This window comes from Parasteatoda tepidariorum, chromosome 9 (genome assembly GCF_982258835.1).
Source record: "Parasteatoda tepidariorum strain Cologne lab strain chromosome 9, Ptep-v5.0, whole genome shotgun sequence".
Classification (NCBI taxonomy): Eukaryota; Metazoa; Arthropoda; class Arachnida; order Araneae; family Theridiidae; genus Parasteatoda; species Parasteatoda tepidariorum.
Window position 1 is genome coordinate 40,362,729 of NC_141763.1, and position 27,935 is coordinate 40,390,663.

General features: G+C 29.5%; 2 protein-coding genes across 3 annotated transcripts in view; both read right to left on the reverse strand.

Moving 5' to 3' along the window:
• The window catches only part of LOC147803985 (carotenoid-cleaving dioxygenase, mitochondrial-like), a 28,945-nt gene extending 19,403 nt beyond the window's left edge, over positions 1–9,542 (reverse strand). The window contains exons 1-3 of the mRNA XM_087151638.1: positions 9,240–9,542; positions 2,451–2,709; positions 1,094–1,235 (exon numbers count right to left, since the gene is read on the reverse strand). Coding sequence (XP_087007764.1) covers positions 1,094–1,235; positions 2,451–2,709; positions 9,240–9,327 — 489 coding nt within the window. The 5' untranslated portion in view covers positions 9,328–9,542. The remainder of the gene's footprint in view (positions 1–1,093; positions 1,236–2,450; positions 2,710–9,239) is intronic.
• A 3,514-nt stretch (positions 9,543–13,056) lies between these two features.
• The window catches only part of LOC107444254 (carotenoid-cleaving dioxygenase, mitochondrial), a 31,790-nt gene continuing 16,911 nt past the window's right edge, over positions 13,057–27,935 (reverse strand). Inside the window, exons 4-10 of one of the 2 annotated variants that reach the window (XM_087151640.1) lie at positions 24,940–25,075; positions 22,490–22,710; positions 19,782–20,057; positions 16,420–16,510; positions 14,118–14,224; positions 13,912–14,026; positions 13,057–13,356 (exon numbers count right to left, since the gene is read on the reverse strand). In XM_087151640.1, coding sequence (XP_087007766.1) covers positions 13,202–13,356; positions 13,912–14,026; positions 14,118–14,224; positions 16,420–16,510; positions 19,782–20,057; positions 22,490–22,710; positions 24,940–25,075 — 1,101 coding nt within the window. In that variant the 3' untranslated portion in view covers positions 13,057–13,201. The remainder of the gene's footprint in view (positions 13,357–13,911; positions 14,027–14,117; positions 14,225–16,419; positions 16,511–19,781; positions 20,058–22,489; positions 22,711–24,939; positions 25,076–27,935) is intronic. The other variant, XM_087151641.1, reaches the window with a different exon arrangement.

Below are 27,935 nucleotides of genomic sequence, written 5' to 3' on the forward strand. Positions count from 1 at the left end.
ATTAAAATGATCAATAGTATTGTCAATGATTTCTGACAAATATTCCATATTCATAAACATAGTTAACGAACTTCTTTTTCGCATCAAACTTTGTTTACAATATCATTTAATTTGTTGGCCTATTTTTGTTTGGCACCGGATAAATGCTTTTGTGCCAATTTAGATATAAACGAGCCCCACGATCACCAGAATATTCTACACTTATTGCATCTCTCTCTCTCGCTCTTTCACCTTTTTTTAAAAAAAAGTTTTTTTTTTTTTGCAAGCAACTTACATAAAGTGTTGCATAAAAGTTTGATATTTGACAAAACTTTGAGGCCTTGAACTCGAATACATTTTTTTAGGCCCTTTCGAAGTTCTAGCCCACAAAAACGTTTATGGTACATCAGAAGAAGAAAACGATTGCTGCAATCGTGATGTTCTGTTAGCGCAATGAGAAAACAGATCAGTTGCACCAAAGGTGTTATGTTCAAATACTGTGTGGGCCATATTCATTTCTTAACCCGTTTTCCATCGTTCTCTGAATTAATTTCTCTCCAAATTTTTATTTCGAAAAGATACTAGCAAATAATTTTAAAAATTTGTTCATTGATGCGAATTACTTCGTATATTTCATGTAATATAATAAAAATAGAAGCAATAATAAAAATATTAAAAAAAAAACATGAAAGAAAACTTTTATAAATTTCAAATTTATAAAAAATGCAGTCAAAACTTGCATTGCATCGTCGATCATCACGACTGTTGCTATCTTTTTCTCTCAGTTATATGCAGTGTAAAACTCTTTACATTTGGTGGGTTTACCCTAGGGACTATTCTAGTGACCTCAACATAAACAACATATTCAAATTTAACACTTCAAAATCTACAAAAAAAAAGTTTTGTTTGATATCCAAATTTTATGTTACACTTGTTGCTGTCTCTTAGTACTTTACACAGTTTCTGATCAACTAACATTGAATAAGTAATATCATTTTTCGTGTTTTGATTTCGGGTCTAATTCTATAAACTTAACATTCAATTAATCTATCTTTACGTTATTCTGTTACAACGACTAAAAGAAGAAAGAAAAACAATATGAATATCTTCTTACCCTTTCCAAGCTTTCTAATGTGACAGGATCAATCTTCCAAATAGCATTGGACTCCGAACAAGCATATGGTTCATTAGCATACATAATGACATTTACTAAGTCATTATCCGTTAGTTCAGTAGTTTTGAAAAGACTAGCAAACCTAAAATTATTTTTTTTAAAATTTGAGTTAAAAAATATTTGTTTTGATTAAATTAGCAATTAAAGAGGGCTTCGAATCAAACTTTCGAAAAGCCTTAAAAGTGTATTTTATTGTTTCCGTAGATTTTATTATGGAGAAATTTTTTTACCCCTATAGCTAGCTTCTGGGTTAGGAAAAACTCGAAAACAGAGATGTTTCTGTAACTGGGAATCGTTTCTCTTAGGAATGTATCGGACAGCATAAAAACAATCATATCTTCTACTCGAACTGGTAACGGCCTTTAAAGTTCGCGTCAAGGCGCCGTTAACCATTTAAAATTTTGTTTCGAAACATTTAGAAACATTAGAATTTATCATTGAAACTTTTTAGTTAATAAGTGATGCCCATACTTGTGTTGCCAATGTGTTAACCTTGTTCAGTGGGCTGTATGACCGATATTGCAAACATCAATTCCTTTCGTCAATACATTTTATAGCATTACGATATTGTATAACGTAATTCCCTCTCCTCTCATGTTTTATTTGTAGATAGACATAAAATATTAGTATACTACCCTTAGAGAATATTTTGAACCTCTGGTTTTGGAAGCCCCAACGACAGAAAAAGAGCAAGATACTCTCACCTTAAGAGATTTTACTAAACGATCAGGGTTGGGAAGATGGCGGAAATCAAGTTGCAAAGAAAATGACGAACATTCTTTAAAGAAATGTTTACAAAAATTTCGAAAACTGGCGAAATGTATAAATCCTCTTTAAATGAAGTAGATTTCTAAAGCGACTGAAAAAATGTCATATCAGCTAGAGGTTGTTAAACTTTTTTGCATGTTGGTGGTATTTGCATTCCTTTTAGAGGTAGCGCAGCTATACGAGTGTAGCCAACCTCAACAGTTTTTCTCAAATTACTGGGAGCTGTAAACGTTTGCCTGACAGTCCACGGGACGAACATCGATATCGTTCATTTTCGTTTGCTATAACCTCGTAAATGGTCCTGTTATTCAAACGGTATGCCCTCCCCAGTTATTACTTCATGCATAAATTTAAGTCTGTAAAAAATGACTTTTATTTTTTATCATTTCATAGTTAGTTTTAAAAAGATTTAACGTGTACCGCCCAGAAAATTAAAACAATTTGCATCGAAGTTCAATTTTTTTATCCTTTTTTTCTTTATTTTTTTACGTGCTTTGTCCATAATGGCATATTCTTTTTTGATTATTACCTCTGAAATATCGTTTTGCAAGGATCAGGTACGCCAAGTGTGCCGAACTCATGCGCTACTATCCTGTTGGCTTTCATGTTGATTTGGTATGCGTTGCTTCTCACAAATTTGTTTTGATACGTCGCTTTACCATCTTGTACACCAAATCGGTGCACTAATGCCATTCCATCAAACAGGTGATTGTATTGATCGGGACCGATTTTCAGCAATCCTGATCCGTTTCTGAGAAGAGAGCCTTTCAGCCATTTCGGAATTTCTCCTGCAAGATATTGAACACAAATTAAACGCGTTTATAAAATCATAACTATGAAAGCAGAAACTATTTTCAGATTTAGTTTATAAATTTTAGGTTGTTTAGGTTTAGAAGTAACTTTACAGAAAATAAGAGCCATATAAATTGTGACTATTTATGTGAATATATATATAATGCAGGCGATATTTTAAATTACGAAATCAGACTTAAGTTGTTGTCCTGAATAAGCCGGAATTGGATTTTAGACCCTTAAAATATGGGGAGTTGCTTCAATCTGGAAAATAGCCCCAATAGTTTGGTTAGAAAATCGATCGAAACTTTGTAGTGTTAACTTCACTTTATTCGTATTTCACCTCAAAGATTTGTATTTTTAAATTTTTATTACACAAAAACTATTCAACCGATTCTATTTACACTAGATTTTGTATTTTACCATTTAAATGTCTTCTCTCAAATCAATAAAAAAAATTTATTTCTCTATATTCAAAATTTTTGTAACTATTAATAAATAATTCTTTAAGAACAATTTGCATATAGTCATAACGAATTATATAATTATGTGCAAAATTATTTCTATTCGCTTAAGTTTCCGGCATATGGCAAAATCCAAACTTTTGACCGCTCTCCTACCTAAGCGATTGGGACAAGATTTCCAAGATTGCGACTACCCCTTTTATGTTGAGTGTCTCGAATTCAAATCTGTTTGAAAATATGTACATTTATTAACAAAAAGTCTTTTTCGATTTGTGTCTTATTTCGTAACTTAAAAATATCAACTACATAATTTAATTAACATATTGAAAATTAGACACTCGAACCATTAAAATTACGTTTTAATAAGTGAAAATTCGATTATTAGATCATAACTTATTTAGAATGTTCGTTTTTTTTTTACTTCTTCTTTTCTTTGAGCTCTGTACACTAAACTTCTATTGCGCTTTTAAAACTTAACCATAGTTTTCAACATATATCGCTCATGGGCTGCAATAGAGGCACAACTCAAAAAACACGCATTTTGGACTAAGAACTGGTTGGTGTAAATATGAAAATACACATTCTTTCAGCAGCAATACTGGCACAACTCATAATTCAACTTGAAGGTAATCTTCGTTTAAGCAAACTAAAGCATTTCCTATGCATTTTGCTTAGCAATGAAAACTTTAATCCCACTCATCTCAAAATTTGATTTTTTGAGTTGTGCCGCTATTTCAGCCCATGAGCGATATATCTAGTTTTAAAACTGGTTACAGGTAACACTGATATATAGTACGATCAATTAATAAATTAACAAAAACTATAATACAAACTTTTTTTGCAATTTTTATTAAATATTATTGTTTGAGTTTGAAAAAGTTTTATCTTTATAGTTAATTTAAAGATAGGACCATCAACTTTGTGGTATTCTCCTAAATGAAGCAAGGAGATAGAATTTTAGTTTCTACTTGCAACTTTATTACTTTGACATAAAATGGTATTGTGAACAACTTAGTCCCTAGCACGAATTTGTTGAGTTGAGTTGTTAAATGTTTAGGAAACATTGTTATTTGAATGCTCTGAGTACTTTACGTAAACATGAATACTGCCATCTGTAAGTTCCTCCTATGAACTTTTATTTGTATTTCTATAGTCTGAATTAGTTTAAAACACCGTTTTGATACCTAGAGAACGTAATTTTGGCGCATCACAGCACTTATACGATTTTGCTACAATCAGTTCTATTTATCTAGTCTTGTCTTTTAGTTTTATGCAATTTTAACTGACGGAGTTTATTTTGTTAATATCGTGTATGATATTTCTATAGGTTTAGGTAAAAATGCGAGAATAATTTTTTTTTTCAAGTTTTATTTCATTAATTTTTTATACGTTATTTTCTATTGTTAAAATTCCTGCTGTTTTCTTTTTCGTGATATTCTCCCCCTTTTTTTTAAAAAAAAAGTTTTTTTTATAAGATAAAAATATTTTATTCGCAATAATTAAAAAAATATTTAAATGTCCATAATTATAAGGGGACTGATTCCCTGCAAAGGGAATTACTTTAACATTTTAGAGTTAATTGACGCTCATTATTTCTCCCTAATCGAAATCACGTGATCATTGGATAACTACTGATATAATGATTAAATGATTTTACACATTCTTTGTAAAATCGTGTAATCATTGCATCAGTAAGTTGTTTCTCCTCGCTTATGTTTATTTCAACAAATAGCTCACTTTTACGTTTATAATTTAAAATTTTTTAAGAGGAATACTAAATCAAAAAATGCATTACTTTTAACAAAAATAAAATGCTAATATGATGTTAGCTTACACAATATTTTTGAATAAAAATTCTAAATGAATTCGTAAAAGTATTGCCTTTATGATGAAGTTCAAAGTTAATTAGAATGATACTTAGGGTGACGTTTTTCTATGTAGGTTTTTCTGTAGGTCTAAGTGGGTTAGTCTTCAAAATGTGTTGCATAGAACTCTCTGTATCTAAATTTGTGCTTGTGACATCTGTTTAATTTAAATTAAAACAGCACGTATGCTTATTTTTTATTGAAGTTAACTGTATTCTTAACGCTGATCTTGGACACAAGCAAATTATCTCACTTAAAAAAAAATGGCTCTGGAAAAAGAAAAGAAGAGAAAAAGAAAGTTATCTTTTCTTTACTTAATTCAATCTGCGAGGGAGTGACGTTTTTTCTCCATAATACCCTTGAAGACAAACCACGTGCCTTTCTTTTCAAGCAAATTCAGCAAGGTCAAGTGACAAATCAAAAAACAAGGTCAACTCTAAGTATAAAACAAATGTTTACAACACAAGTTACCCATTGGTGTTATTTAGTTGCATTAATTTTATCATAATTTTACAGGATTTATTGAATGACATTCATCATCCTAATATTTTTGCATTTTTACGAGCTGGTAGTATTTTTAATTGCATACAAAAGTTTTAACACATCTACTGTTTTATGCACTTTTATAAATATCTTACCCTTTTCGTACATTTTACTCACTTCGTGATTTTTATACTGTACTCATACTTCTTATCTGATTTTATTCATACTTTTTATCTGATTTTATTCATACCTTTTATCTGATTTTATTTAGATCATTTATCTTGTCTTATTTAGTCTAGTGCTGTTTTATCAGTTAAAATTGTGCAAGAATTAAATTTTGTATGCACTTAGGCTTTTAAGCTATTTTACCATATTGTTTGACTCAGAATGTCCTCATTTGGACCTTGTGCCTCTAAACCCTACATTCAATTCAATTAAATTTTATCATAATTTTAATTAAGAGTACAAATAATTTGCAATTTTATTTAATCAATCAAGTTACTTAATCAAAAATGAAGAAAATAGGAGAGAGTTCATCTATACCAAAATATTCGAATTATGGCGGCAAAATATTGGAATCAAAATTTCGGTTAGAGAAAGAATATAGAAACCTATTTTACAATCATACTCATTTTTTTAATTTAATTTTTCCCATATGTAACACATAATGAAATTTTGCATAATTATAAAAATTTTTTCAGTTAAATTATTTCTTTACATAACATAAAAAAAATTGTCTTAAACCATTTCTGATTGCTTTTTGTGTAATCTTTTTAGCTAAACATTTCATATGATTGGATCGTTAATTAAAGAAGAAAATTCACCATAATTATGTAATTTATAATAGTTTTTTATGTATACCTTCCACGGACCAACAGGTAGAATTCCAACCTTTCGAGGCTCTATCAACCCGCCTTTTCCATGGACAGTGCAGGATGTATTGGAGCTTGCGGATGCTGTTTTGAAAGCACACGAGGCCATTTAATTGTCCATGGTCACGATAAAAAAAATGTGAAGGGAGTGAGGATGAGCTTAAGTGAATTATGGAGGTAAAATGTCGACTGACTTGGTTGAAAGACTACTAGTACCATCAAAAACATATCTCGAAGTTGACTCAGAATCCGCAGAAGAAACTCACCCTTTCGAATTCAGTTGAATTATTCATAAACATCAGAATTACACGAGATCGATCGTTGCATCGCTGAATCACGCGCTTACGGTCACGTTAGGCCAAGAAGAAGAGCCGAGAAAGTCTATTACAGATTTAAAAAGTGTAAAGGAGGCTTTTGCTGATGTGTAAAAAAGAAAAGCTCAACCCCGATGGCCAGTGGTGACTGACAAGCCGAAAGAATACGTGATTCTAGCAAGACCGAAAACTACACAGAAAGTATCTCTGAAACTGCCGAGAAGAAGATTCAGGAAAATATTCCTTCGGCTGAACTAGGTACAAGACGCCTTAAGAATATTTCAAAAAATGGAATCCTAATCCAAATTGAGTCCGAAAACGAACTTAAGAATCGAAGCGTCAGCCAAGACTTGGCTTAAAAATTCAGTTGCTCATCACCGATCATTAAGAACCCAGGGATGATTCTTTACGAGAGTGATTCTAGATATTGATTGAATCACTAATCAGGAGAAAAATATGCGATTCCCTAGTGGGCATAATTGGCATACTAGGAGGGCATAATTTTTAGGAACCAGCAGCCCGTAAATATTCAAATTTTCTAGCTTTTTTTTAAATAAATAAAAATGAAAGAAAGAAAAATAAACGCAGGTTAAATTTTACTAAAATATAAGGCACCAACAATGATTTTTAAGACTTCCTGTCAACCGGGATTGGTCGAACCCTGCTATCACAAATGATAATTTTTCTCTATTCCATAAAATATTTTTTTAGCGCTTATTTGTTGCTATTTTTACACTTATTTTTTTATAACTTATTTATTTTTTCAATATAATAACGTTATTTTAAATGTTAATATTTTGTAAAACTGATGTGTGAAGTTGAAATGATTTACAAATTTTTTTTAAAATTCGAAATATACTTTTTTGCTTAAAAATGGACGTTTTTATTAGAGAGATGGCAGAGACAAGTGTGTTTTCTAATTATGGCCTTCGATTTAAACAATACTATTTAAAAAAAAAAAAAAAAACATTGAATTCTTAACTGAGCTTAGTTACAAGTCGAATTGTGTCATAAATGCCCTCCAGTCTGTATTAAAATAGCTTAAAAATTCTAATAGTACCCCAGTTAATAAAATAATCATCGCAAATTCTACCACAAAATTTTACTGCATATTTCTTGTTCCCGTAGGTTGGAGCGCATGCCAAAAATTTTAAAAAATTCTGAAATTTAATTCTTTTTCATAATAAATTAAAAGAAATAAGAAAATATTGCTAGTTTTAATCTTTTCAGTAGTGTATTTTTCTTATTTTTTGCTCCATAGAAGAGATTAGATAAATAGAATAAGAATTGATAAGATAAGAACCTAGAGAGAACAGGATTAACAAAAACTGAAAAAAAGAATAAAAGTTGATATGATAAGAAACTAAATTACCTATAAAATTGATTTGAAAAAAAGAAAGAAAATAAATTGTTGTGTAAAATTAATATTTCTTTCAGAAAATTTAAGAATAAGGTATACATATAGTATTTCAAAATAAAATTGTTGAAAATAAATTCATCACGGTTTCCAAAAAGAAATATCAAATAAGAATTGATCAGATAAAAACCTAGTGATTATATAATGAATTCTAACAAAAAGAGAAAAAATTAATAAAAATTTATACGATAAAAACCTAAACTATATATGAAATTGATTTTAGCAAAAAATATATCTATAAATTGTAAGTGCAAAATAAATATTGTTTTCCGAAAGTTTAAGATATACATAAAGTAATTCGAAATAAAATTGTTTAAAATAAATTGAAAACGTTTACCAAGAAGAAGTAAGAAAAGTCTATTGAGAATTGATCAGATAAAAACCTAGAGAGTACAAAATTAATATTAACAAAACGAGGGAAAAAGAATAAAAATTGATATAACAACCTTAAGTACATATAAAATTGATTTTAATGAAAAGGAAAAAAGAAATTGCAGTGTAAAATAAAGGTTTTCATAAAATTTAATAATAAGGTACACATAAGGCGAAATGAAATTGTTGAAAATAAATTAAGCAAGTCTTCCAAGAAGAAAAAAGAAAAATCGAATATCTATAGTATAAAATTAATTCTAACAAAAAGATTAAAAAAAAAGAATAAAAATTGATTTGATAAGAACCTAATGTACATATAAAATTGATTTAAAAAAAGAAAAGGAATTGTATTGTAAAATAAATATTGTTTTCATTTACTTTTCGAATAAGATATATACTTAGTGTAATTCAAAATGAAATTGTTGAAAATAAATTAAACATGTTTTTTAAACGCTGCTGATGGAATTTTTTTTAAATTTTTTTTTTTATTAAAACTAAAGAACAAGAGCTCCATCAATTTTCTTTTGTGCGGAAAAAAAGAAAAAAAATTTCTCAAGAAAAAAATAAGAAAACAGTGTTCTTCAGCAACGATCGCCGGCTGCAATTGACACACACAAAAAAAAACCCCTCAACCATGTGACTTAGTTCTCGTGTTGTTAGTTCATGGCCGCAAAATCCACTGAAAGTTCAGAGTAGCGGATTTTTTTCAAAATCGATGTTAGTGAAATATTGTATTTACCTTTTATTTCTCCTTCAATAGGAGAGGATGATTCCTCGGTACAAGATCTCAAAAAAGGAATATACAAACTTGCTGGTTTGCCTTCCATGCTTTACGATGGTTGAGTGACGCAGCCCTTTCTGAGGCGAAAATTGTCAACAATGTATAGATGTCGCTACGAGCAAGGGATACTTAAAAAGGATGATATAATATAATATGTGATCTGCGTTAAGTACATGCAAGCAAACCTCACGTGCATTATTGATAAAAAAAAGCTTTGTGGAAAAAAATAAGAAAAAGCAACAAATCTTTCTAAATGGTATCAAAGTTATCTCCAACATTTGTGATGAAACGAAGGGCGTTTTTTCATTTTTTTCTTTTGATATTTTTATTTCTTATTTTATTTCATTTTCTTCTCATTTATGGTTTAAGAGAGTGTTTTATAGTCTAGTTAGTATTAAAATTGAAGAATATTTTTTTAAAAATGTTCAATTCAAAAATGTTCACATTCAATTTTAAAACATGTAGACTAAATTTAAATAATATATTATCAAAGACAGGTTGCTCATATGTAACACATGGAAAAGGCTCATATGATATTATGGTTCCCAAAAAGTTTTCCTAGGAATCTCAGGGTTTCGTAAAAAAGTTATACAGGTTCCGCCTCATAAGTTAAGCCTTTTTTTTTTTTTTAAATAGTGATGATTTCTGAAACCTGTAACTTAATATCCTATCGATAATTCTTTATTTATTTAGTTTCGGTTGTTTGTTGTTATTTTTTAGAATCATTTAACACTAGATTGCCTAAGGAAGTCATTTTGACTGCTTTTTAATTTCAATTAGAGAAACAATGATGTATATAATGACACAATTTCTTAGAATTTTGTGACTTTTTGTGCAACATATAATTTTTTTAATTGTTAATATTTACTAATAACTTGTTGTATAACTGTAAATAATATAAAAAATGTTAAAAATTAATTTTAAACAAATTTATTTACGCATTCACAATCCAGTCATTTTGACTGCTTTTGGGAAAAATAGGTATATACTAATTTTCCGTCTTTCTAGTGTTAAGCCGTTGAAAAAATAAATAGCATAAGTTAAAAGGAAATCTGGAGAAATTTTTTAATAATATATTGAACGAACTATGTAAAGGCTATGCATTTATAAAAAATTGGATTAATATTCCCTATCGAACTTATCAATTCATGACAAAATAACTAAATTCAACAATGGCAAAATATGTCGCCCTAATTATAATTTTCAGAGAGTGTATTTTTTTCCCCTTCGTTTTAGCAAAAGCTTGATTAAGCCTATTTAATTCATTTTAAGCTTACATGTTTTTTTAAAAACATAAATTAATTAATAAATTAAATAAATTCAGAATTAAACTAGATGACCAAACCTACGAATTCAACTGACATGAAATCTAATTTTAAGTTTTAATCTTAATCATCGAATTCTCAAAAATTAAAACCTCATTTTAATTTTTGATAATTCGATCAAAATATTTTATTCTTCACATTAAATGTTTTCAAAACATTTATAGTTTTTCTTTGGTTACACAATACCTAAGGAAATTTTTATGAATTTGGTTTCCACCAAAAGCAGGTTGAACATTTCAGGTTGTAACGCCAATGTTTTTTTTAAATCGCTGTATTTGAGAATTCAATATTTTATACTTATAACGTAAATTAAACAAAAAATTAGCTTTTTCCATTTTTTGGGGTTCATATTAAATACTGCAGGTGAATATTAAACTCTGATTAATCCTACATTCAATAGATTTTTTTTAAAAAAAATATGTTAAAAAAATGATAATTCTAAAAATAAAAAAAAAATTAAAGGTGAATAAATTTAAATTTTTTAAATTCTTTCATGTTTTTTGATGTATTACTTTCTATTAAACAATTATAAACTCATAATTGCCAACATATGTACAGGCTCTGGGAAAGATTTAGCAAAGTGACAATAAAACAATAATTCAAGTGGGGAGAATTCTCTGAAAATTCAGCTACTTCACCAATAAAAGCATACTGCATAACTAGTAAACCTACGTACATATGTTTAAATTATCGAGTTATCATACTATCTATAATGCTATGATACTTCCTATATATCATCATTTTTGAAACAGACAAGACAACAACGTCAATTTGTCATGATTATTAAAACAATTTTATTTTATTTGTCTTTGAAACTTTAAAAACAATACTTATACTTTAACACATAAATGTTGCTACCTATTAAAAAAAATTCCTTGATGACCATACAAGTTGGCAACTACATAAGTTACTATTAAACTTTAAAATATTATAGTTTAATGTCACATCAGTCGATGCGTATTTTTTTCATCCCAAATTACTTCTTAATACATTGTGGTGCATTTTTTAATAATTTAAAGTTAAGTTTATTTTAGCACTCACTACATATCTTAACGGTGTTGTTTTACGAGCCTGAGGTAGGTATCTTAGCGATCATCATGCTCTTTATTTTGTTGTCTCAGTTCGTAATGAGCGAATGAGTATCAGATTGTTCGAACCTAGCGAAATGAGTCTTAGATTGTTCGAACCTAGCGAAATGAGTCTCAGATTGTTACATCACGTGAATATGCGAGTTTGTGTTTGGTTTAGCAATTCTGTTGTCTTAAAGGTACTTAAACTGCTTACTTTTTATCAAAGTTAACTTCTATATACGAATGTTATAATATCCTACGACTGAGGAATATTTGTCCCCATTCTATCTCATGTTAAACTTTATAATTTGGTTTTTTGGTGAAATAAATTTGAATTAAAAGAATTTTTATTACCGCAAAAATAATATTTTGTACATGGTAATTCAAAATGAATATAGTGATTACAAACAGCTATAACTATTTAATGAAAAATTATTTATTGATAAGATTGACATAGAATGGAGATGGAACTTTAAAATTTCTTTACGTAAGGCGTAGTGAAGCGGAATCCTGCGCATGCGCGAGTTCATTAGTGAAAATGGCGAGTCCCGTGCAGAAAGCATTCTACTTGTTAGAATTTAACAATTGTCATTCTATTATCACCGAGCAGAGAGGCTTGACTCCCTGCGATTTCTATCTATGGGGTTATGTGCTTCCCATGTCTAAAAAAACAATTGAAGAACTCAAAGAACGCATTTGTAATGCGCTTGCGTGGGTGACTGTACAAATGGTTCAGAATGTATGGCTTGAAATAGACTACCGACCAAGGGAAGTCACATAGAAAATCTGTGACGCACGTTTACAAAATTTTGAAGTTCCTTCTACATTCTGTGTTAATTTTATCGCTAAATTCTTTTTCATTAAGTAGTTATAGCCGTTTATAATCGCTATATTCATCGTAAGTTAGCCTGTATTTTAAAGGTCAGATCAACTTAAATCAATTGCTAATGTTTTCAAGAGTAGGTGGCATTAAAAAAAATTCTGGTTACTTTTTACAGTTTCCATTGTAACTTCTTATCCGTAAGAAATATTCTAAAGCAAAAGAGTAGATGTTGGAAGTAATGAAGGACTATTTATAAAGATAATGGATCGTTGGATCGCGTTGTTTCAAAACGTTAACAAAATTTTAAATTATGAAAATTTCTAGGCGAAATTGTAAGATAGAAAGTTGCAATTTATTATTTAAATTGTTATTTTATTTATTTATTTATCTATTTACAAACGGTGTCCATTGTCTTGGCACAAGTGCTGCTGATACCTTTTACTAGTTATTTAACGGACAGTATATATTTCAATTTATACTCTTAGAATTGTATACATACCTATAGTTTTAACGTATGTAGCACTCAGTACATAGTATGATTTATAACGAAAAAAACATTTCATTTATGCAATTTATTTTCCTCTTTCTTCAAAAAAATAAAAATTCAGTTGGCCAGATAGTACAGATAATTACAGATTTATAAAAAATAGTACAAAATTACAAACACTAATTGAAGCTTTGTTAAAATTTTCATTTGATTCTTTAGCTAGGAATGAATGTTCCATGGAAATCTGCAGGTACTGATGATTTTGTAATAAAAGTAACTCTCCCAATTTCTTCCATTGTTTTAGCATTCAATACTAGCAAAGATACCTTGTTTTTATCATCAGTATATAATAACGATGCCAGTACGACTCCTAAAAAGAGAAGAAAAAAAAGGATTTACTGTATATTTGATGGAAAATTCATGAATCTATATTTTCTTTATTAGTTTTAATATTTATTCATTTGACAAGTTTAACAATAATAAAATTAAATTTTTTTTTAATCTGCGTCTAGTTTAAACTTTAATTTGAATGCTTTAAATGTTTTACCACATGCATAGATAGCGCAATAGGCGAAGTCATAGTAGGAGTTATTTATGTGGTTAAAAATATTGGAGGTCTTTAGAACCATTTTTTTTTTTTTCATTTCCAATGGATTCTCTTTTTAAGCGAAACTGTGTTTAATCAAATCATCTATAGCAGTGGTATAATAAGCAAATAAGTAAATAATCTAAAATATAAACAATCACTTCAGAGGGCCGCTGCAAAATTATCAAACGTTGACCAGTCCACGATAAAAAAAGGTTTGATAATCACTGATCTAAAGTACGTAATGCAGCTTACATTAGTGCAGTATAAGCGATACCTCATCCTAAGCCATTAAACTCCACTTTTAATATCGTAATATATAACGTAATTAACGTTCACCTGAATCTTCCTCATCAGCTGAAGAGTTTGGATTAGGTATGAATATAGGTTCTGAGGGTACAGTTCCATTTTCGTTCCAATGTTTCACGCTGTTATTTGCTGTGTCTACTTTGATCTAAAATGAAAAAAATTTTTTATTCTAAGTTAGTAATGAGCAATAAAACGTTTTCTGTCGCTACGCTAATTGAAAACGATTTGTAACATACCAAACATCTTCTTAATTTGTCCCTCTGTGCTATGGCATAGAAAAAGTTGTATTTCTTGCCGTTGAAATTCTGATAGTTTATTCTTGGTAGTTCAGGAAACCATGTTTCTAAAACAAAAAAATGTGTTTGAAATTTCGCAATTATTTAGCATAATTTTCGTCATAACGTTTGAAATGAAGTGTTAATTAAAAAAAGTAAATTATCAATAAAACTATATTGACCAAAACTGCGAAATTAAAAGAAATGTAGTACCAACATAGTTAACTGGGCTAAAACGATTCATTTCAAAATTTTTTATTTTTTTATTTATTACCTTTTGCACTGTGTTTGCGTTATTAGATTAAGAAAAACATGTCTTTAGAAATTCATCTCTTAAAAATACAGATTAACTATATTCAGTAACATTTGACATTGCTCGAGGTGATTTGGCAGTCAAAAAGTACCATAATCGACAATTTTTTCCGGTACTTATTCCTTTCGGTGGGTCGTAAAAAATCTATTTCTACAGTACCTATAGTAGGTATCTTTGTTTCAACATTAGTATATTTAGTACCCAATAAAAAAAGCGCGAACTAACATAATACCAATAGTACTTATTACAAAAATTAATTATCATTGGCATCAATAACTAATACGGCGATTTTTTACGTTTCTCTTAGTCTTAGACGAATGAAAACCTTTCGCCATTAATTTTTTTTAGCACAATGTTAATTATTTTTCTAAATTTCAATTTGTACCAATTCCAAACTTTTTAAGCATCATTGGCGTCAATTGCAATAAAGCAATTTTACACGGTTCTCATAAACGGATAAGTACATTTTCCCCATTTAAATTAATAATTTAAAATGAAACTTATTTTTTAGGTACTGTGGCCATAAGGTTTGTTCTGTATTCTGTCGTATCAACGTAAGCGACGTAATCAACGTAAGCGACAAAAATTCAAAATTGAGATTTTTACTTGGCATCTTTGTATGGTAAGGTACATATTGCAAAAACAAAATAAATAAATAAATTTTATTTCAGCAGTTTTTTGAAATTGTTTTTTAGCGTTTATAGCTTTAGCAACAGAAGGAAAATAGTTGTCAAGCCACTTTTCTCGGAATCTATTGTGAAGCACTTGCATTATTTTTTCAGTTGCACGGCAATATTATTGTGCCTTAATTTAGTAATGCTTATTCATTAATGGTACCCAATAAATCTTTTTTTTTTTTGTATGGTCCCTGCAGCTTCAACCTATCATATAATGAGTTAGAAGTTCAACTTACTAAAAAGAAAAATATGCGAACATTATATTTGAACTTGTGATTTTCAAAATTTACCAAAATTTTATTTTATTAAATCTTATTGAATTACCATTAAAGCTTATAGAGGCACGCTTTAAGGCGTATGTATCTATAGGATACCTGCAAGTGACGTAGTGGGGCTACCTCGATCCTGATTGGTTGTTGAAACGTGGCATATGTTTACGTTTATACTGTTTTTTCATTCCATGTTCAATCACAAAAATTTCAATTCTCTCACCATATATTTCTTACTTAACGCAAAGGCAACCATGATGCCCTTGTCGTACATAAACTAATTCTGCACCTAAGTTTTCAGGTACACAAAACTAAAATATATTATCAGGGTTACAATAAAATGCATAAACAAATAAATCTAAATTAAGAAAAAGACGTAAAATAATCAGAAAAAAAAATTGCCCGATCTTTAAAACATCGAAGTTAAATTAAATCACCCCAGTTCAATCCTCTTTATCATTTCAATGTTCTTCTGTTGAATAAAGAGGAAAATGTGAATGAATAAAGACTATCTCTCAAAACATCAAAAAGTATAATTTAGTGCTGCCATCTATATTTATTAGGAACAAAAAATCCTTTTTTCACCGTGAAGGTTTATTTGTGCAGACTTCAATATCGACCAAATTAAGTAAACTTCTTTAAAACATTTTGAATTAAAAGATTATAGTTATTAAAATTAAAAGGAAAATTATCATTGACATTAATAGAAAAAAAGATCAGGACTATAATCATCCTTATGAGCTAAAACTTAGTTTAGGAAAACTATGTGACGTGAATAAACTTTGTAATAGTTTGTTCATGAATAAAAAGATTTATTATGATTGTTTCAAGAAATAGTATTAATATATTTAATAACAATTTAAAATAGAATAAAATTAGCCAACTTCTTCAAATTTAGTCAGCAATAGTGGAATAAATTACATTACATTTTGTATATTTTTACAGTAAGCAAGTTTTTTTTGTACAACTTCCAAATTTTTATTATCAGCCACAAAACAACTTACCTGCTAGAATCTCAGGTGTACAAAAAATTGAGCCATCCTTTTGTACAACAGCTGTAGCTTTTGAATTGCACAATTTTATTAAATTTTTATCCTACAAAGTTAAAGAACATCTGTTATGAATACAGAAACTACCCTAATATATACGCATCTGTAAACTGGCAAGCATATATGTAAATTATTTATCAAAATTTACATTTTCTTCAATTACAGTTATTAATAAAACTTAAAAACAGCCTTGCGATGCAGATTCAAACTTAATAATATGTGCTTCTGTCTTATTTGTCAGGAAATTGATTTTATTAGGTTTATGTTTTTTGGCGAAAAAACTATAACAAGGCCATATTGTGCCTAATAATAGGTCAATATTGAGAATCTGGACAGGAAATTTGAAAAACACAGAAAAATCAATTTTATAAAGTATCATCTTTACATTCTTAAATCCATTTATTATTTTCAAGTCATAAGTTTAATTTTGAACGGGTAACGAGCAGGCCGTCAATTTTTTGCCACCATATACAACTAACATTAAAAATCCTCAAATGGATAGGTTTATATTTCAAGATATAAAAAAGGTTAATATATTTAAGATATGTATTTTTCTGGGCTAGTACTGGGTAATTTAATGATCTTTCCATATTTCTTATGTCTGGAAATTTTTTTTCTCCATTATTAATTCTTAGCAATAATTTACAGCATATGTTATCTGCAATTCTCAGTTTTGTTTCAAGCTGGAATTGTTTAAATTTTCACCTAGAAGGTTGCATTAGAATTCTCAATTTTTTTTTCCCGATTGTACATTTGATTACTCTAAATATCTTTTGAAATTTTAAAACAACAAATTGGAAGTGTTCGTTTAACTTTCAAAAAAACATTTGAATTCCTTAAAGACATATTTAATAGAAAATGAAACTTAATGCAATGTTTTTCTCTCATTTTTAAAGTTTCAACTATAAGAGTTAAAAACAAATTAGATAATGAATAAAAAAAACCACAAAATTCTAATATCTATAAATCCTCCCTCTGGTACAAAGCTCAGGACATATCAGAAAGTTAAATATATATGCTCAAAAGTGGACACGCAATTATTTATATTATATTTGAGATTCACGAAATTTCGTTTTGAAGAAATGGCGAAATATTAATTCCATTGGTCTAGGCTGCATGTGAATTTGTGAACTTGCTTCGAATTTTTCAATTTTTATTATTTTCGCTTTTGTGCTGTGAAATAGATATTTGCGATATGTCCTGAAAATTAGAGGACAAAAGAAACCGAACTTGGAACCAGCGGTATGCTGGTTCAAAGTTAAAACGACACTTCTGTTCTCACTTCCCATTCAAATAACATGAGAAGTGAGTGCAGAAGTGTCATTTTAACTCTGAACCAGCGATACGATTGTTAATCACATGCTTAAATAGCTCAATGATTTAGAACTTTTTTGAAGGTTGTAATCAAAAAATCTAAGTTTAATATTTACAATTTTGACTGCATGAAAAATTTTATTTCTTGAAAAGCCGCCATGAGCAGAGATGCCAATGGCAGAGATGCCAACTTGCTCCACTTTGTGTAAAATTGGTTTTTAATCGTAGGAAAATTTATGTTTTATAGATGATTTTTAATTTAACAAATTTGATTGATAATTTATTTTCCCACCTCTACATATAAATGATTCTATTATTCAAATAAAACGCAACTTTATATAAATTCTCGTGTCGAGCCTCCGTAAGTGTTAGCAAAAATAACTGAATTTCTGCATGTTTTAATACTTTACCACTTTATAAGAATGTTTGCAGAAAGCGAACTAATTAGCATCCATTGAATAGTTGTTCAGTGTTTATTTCTGCCGCTTGACACGTGCAGACGTAAGAAAAATGTTGACAAATGTTTATATTTCAGACTTATTAACAGTCACGACGTTGAACAGCCGACTCAATTTTAAGTTAGCAATTACCACTGTTCTCCGTAGCGTTGTAATTTTGAACCAAAGCCAGAAGATAAGGGAATTCCTGGATCAAGTATTGAGAGAAATTTTCCTTCGTGGAGGACTTTCTTGATGTAACTATCTAAGCCAGTGGAAAAACTTAACCAGTTTTCAAATTTAAAGAGTGAATTTTAAGAGCTGTAGTAATGTGTGGAATTCTCGCAATATAGAAAAATGTGAACGATTTCAGACCTATTAAATTTCACTTCAATAATATTTTGCTGTAATTTGGTTACGATTAAAAAATGTGGGATTAACGTAAAGGGGAGCCATCCTTCCCATAAGCCCTTCTAAGCAATTCGGATTTCATCATATGTTTATTCATTTAAATTTCAAAGAATTGTGGATTGGATTTACATTTTATCATAGATATCATAACTCACTAAATCTGATTACTCGCCTTCTTTATATTATACTAAACTACGGGATTGTTCTTTCTTTATGTAAACTTCTTCAGGTCACAGTCTTTTTGTTTTTGTTCGATTTTTTTTATCGGATCTTATGATCTCTTTATCGAATTATTTAGGGTTAATTTGACATCTTAAATTCATCATCAATTCTTGAAAATACTCTGAATAATCAACTTTAACAACTGGTTGAACTATTAAGATCTAAATTTTTCAGATTGCGCTTACTTTCCATATTTTGAAAGTTGCATATGCATTCGCCAGTATCTGTCGAGGGAATATCATTGTAAAGCATTTTCGTGTCTGATTTTATAACTTAACTCATCATTTCAGATTTCACCCTTTACCTATATTGCGTCTGCCGCGTTCACATGTCAAGGTAACCCGTCTCCAAATCGGCCACACTCTGTTGACTTATCTTCATTTGCTATTTGGAGACTTTAAACCCCAATGGAGAACTGTTCATCATATTTTAATAATTTGCTCATGTTTTAATCGTCATGGTCTTACCTTTTTCGGTAGTTCTATTTTATCTCTGGAGGATTTATTAGGTGCTTCCCATCATCCTAACATTTTTTCGTTTCTACGCGCAATTTGTCTTTTATACTGAATTGTTTTATCCTATTTACAATTTTATATAATATAAAGCATTTTAAAATGCAACTGTTTTGTTATGTTTTTCCGTGTTTACATTTTATCTGGTTTTACTCTCGTTTGAATATTTTTGTTACGTCGTGTACAGTTTTACAAATTTTATTATTTTATAAATTACGAAAATTTATAAATTTGTTGTGTCTTAGTAATAAAAAAATTGTAGTATACATTTTAATAATCGATTAATTTTTAAACCGTTTTTTGACCCAGCATTCCCTTTTGCGGACCTTGTGCCCTTAAATCCTATATCCAATCAATCACAATCAATAGATAGAGAAATACCTGAGTTTATGGTGCCACATAAAAGAAATTTATATACTACCTTTTCGGTATCATCTACGTCTAAAGGTAAGACGTATCGTGCTGTACGAGTTTTAAAATTATTGACACTATCGTTCTGTAAATTTTCAAACATCTCTTCTAGAGCTTTCACGTATAGAGCCTGAATAATTTCGCCACTTTCATATGTGCACAAGTCTACAATTAAATGACCATCCTCTTCATAGGCATTGATGTGATGAAACATATAAAAAGCTTTTGCTGCATACTGAGTCTTCAATAGTTTGCCGTCAGATTTACGAACAACGTGAAAAAGAGCCTGTGAAAAAGATTTATTGATGTCAATGACCATCTAAAGCTTCCTGACTCAATATATATATATATATATATATATATATATATATATATATATATATATATATATATATATATATATATATATATATATATATATATATATATATATATATAAAAGCAAAAAAAAAAACACGAAGAAAATTAAGAAAAACAATAACTTTTATTTATTGCGCATAAGCTGCAAGTAAATAGAACTCATAAAATAAGTTCAAAATGTAGAGAAAACAAGGGAAAAATTGCAAAACAATGGAAAAAGGAGAAAAAAAGAAAAATAATAATAAAAATAACAAAAAACCAAGAAAAAAAAAGAAATTTTTTTTTTAAAAAAAATCCGGAAAATAAAAGATATAATCTTTTTATCAGCTCACACGATTATATCCGCAAAAAAAGAGTGCTTTCTAATATTGCATCAATATAGCCAAAGCAAAATATATCAATACAATAGTGTGAGAAGCACTCAAAAAATTTTACAAAAAAATTACAACTAATAAAATAGAACACAGTAAGTAAAAATATCACGTAAAGACGGAAAATAAAATATAAAGAAAAAACAGAATAAACCGTGAAATGAAAACTATAAAGCAAGCAGCGAATTCAAATGAACTTACATGAAAGGGAATTTTTCAAGAATGATTTAAAATATTTTCGTAACAAGATTGCCAGATTGCAAAAAATGAAAACAAAAGCGTAACTAGCGTATATATATATATATATATATATATATATATATATATATATATATATATATATATATATATATATATATATATATATATATATATATATATATATATATATATATATATATATATATATATATATGTTACCGTTAAATATATATATATATATATATGTTATATATTTATATGTTACCGTTAAAGTATATAATGCAGTTATTTCATACAATACCTAGTTATTCCATGAAATAACTGATCGTGTCCGTTAAAGTGTGTAATATGTTATTAATTTGACTCTTTAACTAGTTGTTCTATGAAATAACTAGGTATTCTATAAAATAGCGGATTTCATACTTTAACGGTAACATATATATATATATATATATATATATATATATATATATACATGTAAAGCTAAGAACCGATGGCGCTAGGGGTTAAAATTCGTCGTATTAAAAGACGTCAGGGTTACTACTTCCGATTGATTTTCACGCCAAAATTTAAATTAATTTCATTTTGGCTTTAAATATACCTTTTCAAGTTGTGATAAATTACTTCTTAATAAGTGGCCAAGTTCATCCACAACAGCCCCTATAGTGGAGCTAGTCTGAACAAAAACGTTTTTTTCTAAAAGAAATTATTATGTGAAAACTCAACAACTTTTTCAAATATAAATCAGAATGCAGGTAAATGTCCAAATTGTTGCAAAAAAATACTTAATGAATTAAAAATTATATGTTTTTTTTGACAAATCTGCAAAATGTTCCCACACTAGCCCCTTTTACCTTATATATGAATTCAATTCAGAGTGAAATTTTCGATATGAAACAAGGGTTTAATCACACGTTTGGAATAGTATGTCCTTTAATGGAGTTTTTTTTCCCTATTAAACCTTACATTCAATTTTTATAGAAAAGGTTTAAAATTGTGTTTTAAATCTAAGTATCTAGAAATTTATAAATTCAGTGCCTTGTACAATTTTGCCTGTAAAGCAAAGGTTTAACTGTTTGCTTCGCGCAGCATAACCTTTTATGGATTTTTTTGCCATTAAACCCTTCATTCAATTCAATTTAAGAAAAGCAATTTCGTTTTGAACATCAGTATTTAGATACATATAAGTACAGAGCCCAGATTATTTCCGTTTTAAATAATGTCTAGAACAGAAAGAAAAAAATAAATCTGAGAAATATATATAAAGAAGTATATTTAAATAATAAAATCAAAATTAAATCATAATAAAAAAAAATTCTAACCAAAATTAGCTAGTAGAAATTAGAAGCTGTGAGAAAAAATAATACAAATGTCCTATATCGACAAAATAACAACCGAGTGATTTGAGTTCACTGCTGAAAATTTCATCGCAGCATAATTTACCAAAGCCTGTTTTATTTTTTGGAACTGTTTTTTTGTGAGGAGTGAATGGTAGCTAACAGCGGTAAATTCTCCTTGTATTCAGCAAAGTAACTAATAAGAACTGTCCCCTAATTTCAAAAAAAGTAGAACATTATATAAGAGCATAATAATGTAGTTAACAGAGATACAGAATCTAAATCTTAATGAAGATCGTACTTGTTAGTAAGTAAACTAACATCTGATTAGCTTCACTATTTTTGGTCTAATTCGTTGTTGGTTTTCGTTATTTATCATTGCAACGGAAATAAATACTTTGTTCTCTATCTATATTTTGATTTATTTTTATAACTTGATATTGATCTACCTGTTTAGATTCATCCCAATGTAGTGCATCAGAATATCGGCCTCCACCGAAAAAATGTACTTTCACAATTTTTGGAATATAGACATAAAGGGGTTGTTCTACAAAAATAATATAGTTTTCTGTCATTCCAAAGCTGTGAATATAACTAGCATTAAATCGTCTTGAGGTTGGAATACTACATATAACGGATCCCTTCTGAAACGGACTTTCGTCTTTATTTCCTGCAATAAAAAAAGTACTTCATTAGTACTATATATATATAATAATAATAAAATAAATAAATACAAGAAAACACGAAATAAGTTAAGAAAAACAATAAGTTTCATTCAGCAATTTCATTCAGTTCACTTCAGCAATGCAGTAGGAACGGCACTTTTGCTTCTTTGCACTTTTGTTTTCATATTTTATAATCTGGGAATCTTGTTGCGAAAATATTTTTAAATCATTCTTGAAAAATTTCCCGTTCATGTAAGTACATCTGATTTCGCTTTATAATTTTTGTTTTATACTGTTTTTCTTTTTATTGTATTTTAATTTCTGTTTTTACGTGTTATTTTTACTTATTGTGTTCTATTTTATTTGTTATAATTTTTGTAAAAAATTTCTTTGAGTGCTCCTCACACTATTGTATTAATATATTTTGCTTTGGCTATATTGATACAATATCAGAAAGCACTCTTTTTTGCGGATATAATCGTGTGGGCTGATGAAAAGATTATAACTCTTTTTCCCCGGTTTATTAAAAAAATTTCATCCTTTTTTTTAATCAGTTGTTTCTTTTTTTTTCATAATTATTTCCCCCCTCCCCTTTTTTCATATATCTATAATTTTCCTTTGTTTTATCTTCATTTTGAACTCGACTACTATTAAGTAAAATAATAAATATTTACTGAAATAAATTTTTTGCATAGAATCATCTTTGGACAAACGAATTTTATAAATGTGTGCAAAATGTTTTAAATTAACATTATGAGGCGCAAACTTAGGATCGCTCTCCTGATTAAACTATGGGAACCTTATTTCTGAGATTTCAGCAACTCCTCTATAGTTTGGAAGTCAGAAACCCGAATCCGTTGAAAAAAATCTATGTTTATTCAGAGAAAGTACCTTTCTGTGCCTAATTTCGTAACTTAAAATATTGTCTGCACTAGTTAACTAGCATATTTGAGGTCACCCGCTCGAACTATTAAGATTGAGGCTCATAACGTGATGATCCTAGCATTAGATCAAAAGTTATTCAAGTTAGCCTTTTTTTTCGCACTGTACTACAATGCATTTGCCTATTTACGTTTGGCACGCATAACCGGGTCTGAGTCTTATATTACATATTAAATTTATGTAAAAATATACTGCTGAACAATTCCACAGTGGAGGATCAATTAGAAATAGTAGTATTTTTATATAGAACGTTTTATAAGCATGAATAAACATTCTTTAAGTGTTCACATTTAGTACTGATAACGAAACATCTATATATATATTTCTCTTACACGACGACAAAAAAAAGCCTCATTAAAACTCTCCGAATGGCAACGCTAGAAAATCGGCCAATGATTGCCGCTAAAAATTTCACATGCCAAATCTAGCTGAGGTGGCTCAACATATAGAGCTTTTAGAAACGGAAATCATCAAATGTGATCTCTTCCGAAATTCACCCTATCAGCTGCGGCATTCTCATACTATTAAGCTAGGCAGAAGTGAGTAGTCTTTGTCGATAGATCTCTATTTTAGTATTTTGTCGAAAGCGCTTTTTTTCACGAATTTATATATTACGAATTTATTTGACGATTTTTGATTTATATCACGAATTTATTTGTTTTATTATTGTTTTTAGTTATTCATTGAAAAATGAGTCTAGCTTAGTATTTACAAAAAAGATGTAAATTTTTTTAAAAAGGAAAAGTTGTTATATGGATTAGAATGATTGTTTTGAATTCTTAGAATTTTGTGCATTTGCAATGTACCTAAGTTAGAAGCTAGCGAAGCGAACCATATAAGATTGCGTAGAAATTTTCGGGGGTTGGCGAGCGTTAGCGAGCAGGGGGCACAGCCCACTAGTATTTAAATATTTTTTAACAAGTATATTGATTAGTTTCCTGCATCACGTTCGAGAATCATTAACTTTTAACTAGGCGTTTGGTACATAAATCTAGATGACTCCAAAATATAGTATAACAATATTTTAATACTCAAATATTCTTAAGGATTACTAAGAACGTTTAACTTATATGAAAATCTGTGTTTTATTCTACACCTGTGACATTGTTTCTGCAGCCAACAAAAGGACTACCAGCCGTACCAAATTTAACGGAAATATTTTTTTTTCTTCTTGCGGAACATGTTATTTAAAAATGTTGACATTTTTGTACTGGATTAGAAATAAATGTATTTTTACACTGTTAAAATTGTACTGTATCTTTACTACAAATATTTTGAATTATAAAAATTACCTTTTGGAGGGAATTTCAAAATTTTATATACAGGCCAAAAACTATGTGTGCTACCAACATTATACACAGTTCCGTCTTTTTCTTCATGAGGATGAGCTATTGCAGCATTTACTGGAACAAAATCACTGAGTTTAACCTGAAATATAATATTTTTTACTATAGTGGCAATTCTTAATTTACATTTTAAGTTTTGTTTCATATTAATGTTCTTAATGCCGTACATTCTCTAAATCACAACTTTATAAAAACATCACTGCCTTGCACAGACCCCACCTTTCACGGGTTTCATCTTCTTTAGATAAAAATTAGTCCTACAAACAATAAGGAAGAGGCTATAATAATGTTTATTTCCTCCTTTTATATTTTTCAAACAGCCTGTTTGACTCAGCATGCTTTTTTATGGACCTTGCGGCATTAAACCATACATTCAATTCAATTCCTCCCTTTTTTTAAAACTTTTTTTGTTTAATATTTTACTTTGTCAAGTGTTTCAGATAAATCCTCAGTACTTAATTCGTTTGAGAAACTTTAGACTCCCTACAGTTAGAAAATATCATTTATTCAGTCAATTTTATCTTAAATTGCATTTAGTCAGAACTAAAGCGATTAGCACACCTAACAAAAAATTAGTCATCCTTAGAGAAATCATTAAAAACATCATTTAATGACGTGTAACACCGCCTTTGGATTTGATAACTGCCTGGATTCGGTTAGGAAGTGAATCCAATAGGTTCTGCTGGTATGTCGAATCCAGTTAAAGCCTCTCGCTAAGGATTTGATTGCGCAAATCCACCAAATTGCGAGGATGCTGATTTCGGCATTTTACCCGTAGTTTCAACTTGTCCCACAAATTTTCAATCAGTTTCAAGTCAGGTGATTTCACAACCTAGTCGAAATGTAATTGAGTGTCTGAGTGTTCATAAAATCAGTCACATATTCTTCCAGTCCTATGAACTTTGCTGTTGTTATCGTGAAAAATAGGGGTATCGACAACTCACTCCTCAAGAAGATGTTGACTGAAAGGTAACACACATGATCATCCGGAATGTTCAAAGAAATATGTTGGTTCATGTTAGTGGCCACCTCAGTGAGGGGGCCCAATTCATAATAAGAAAAACACTCCCAAAACATGACAGACCCACCTCCGGCTTGAACCTGAGCTTGCACACAGTCAGGATGAAATGCTTCATCTAGTCTCCGGTGCACTTGAAGGCTCGCGTCATTTGAATAAAGACAAAAACGTGATTTGTCAGAGCTTAGTACATTCCGCCAGTCAGCAACTGTCCAGGTTCGGTGACTTCTAGCCCATTGTAGTTGCCTAGTCGCGCAGCTTTATGTTCCTGTGAGAACAATGGCCACTTACTAGGTGTATGACACCAAATGTTCATTGCATGCACCTCCAGTCGCAATGTTCTCTCACTAACAGGTTGGTATGGACCTTCGTTCACTTACTGCAGTGGTTCCCAAACTTATTTGACCCATGGACCCCTTTTTATGGTCAAAACTTGCCCACGGACCCCCAAGTGAAAAACTGCATATATATACGGTATAAAAATTACTAATTAAAAAAAAACGTTTTGTTGAACTATTTATTGAAATTATATCTTTTGTTTAAAATAAAATAAAAATTCATGACTTGGGTGAATATGATGAGATTTTAAGAGTGTATTTATGTCAGGCTCAATGTTTGTGAGCACTAATTTCTAATAATATATTTATTATTATTTTTTTTTGTGATAAGGTTCATTACGGCTCTGAAACTGAGAGAACAATATCCTCTTCCCAAGTTTTGTTTATACAGAGAAAGTTTTGCAACAAACGCAGTTTTACGATTTTAGTTTTGATTTAATTTAATTGTTCATCTTGTAGTTTCAAATTAGTTTCGTTAAGTTTGGCAAATGTACTGAAAATACATTCGCTGCAGCTTGTTTTAAGTTAGCCAGAAAACCTCGGTATCTCCCTACCATTGCCAGAGCACCGTCAGTAGTTACAGAAATGATATTAGTCATGGGTATAGCTTTTAATTCAGTCAATAGCGTTTCACCTTTCGTATCGCTTTCCAAACATTTAGCAAATAACAATGCTTGGTAAAATTTTTATTCTTTTACAAATCTAACATAAGCTAAAAGTAAAAGCTTCGTTTCTTGGATAAGTGGACTCGTCAAGCTGTATAGAAAATTCAGACATTTTTAAGTGTCACATAAAGAATTTTCTACGCACTGAGATATATTGTCAATCCTTCTTTGTACATTATTATTATTCCGTGGAATTCTTTTTACAATGTTAAAAGCTGGTTTGTGCAACCCAGTGAGTATTATCTCACTTACAGCTGGTAAAATAAGTTCTTCAATAGTGTGAGGCTTTCCGGACTTTGAAATCATGTAATATATAGAAACTATGAGAAACATCGTCACCTCACTTTGACGTTGTCCCTATAAGTTGTTGCAGTGACAGTGTTTTCAGTTATTTTTCTTTGACTGTTTGAAAAATAGTTAAGTCTTTATCTTTTTTGTCACTATGGATTTTTATCAATTGTTCGTTAAGCTTGGAATGTTTCATTGAATCACTTGTTATAGTTTTATTACATTGAAGACACATAGGTAAAGTACTATTTCCTGGTGAAGAAATAAAGACATACTTCAAATATTCAACACTGTATTTTCGGCGCCTTTTCCCCGACTCATTCATACTGTTTAGTTTGTAACAAACCACTGCTAATAATTATAAGCACCCACCTTTATTTATAGTTTACTTTGCACGTAAAAATGGCCACTATTTTATTTATTTTAATTTCTATAATAATAAAAACCAATCACAATTTTATTATTTTATATAAAACCTCACGCGGACCCCCTGACGTTGTTCAGGGACCCCTAAATCAGTTTTTATTTTTCAGGGACCCCCTGAGTGGTACCATGGACCCCTGGGGGTCCATACGGACCACTTTGGGAAACACTTACTTACTGAATCAATTCCTGCGGGTTTGAAAGCGATTT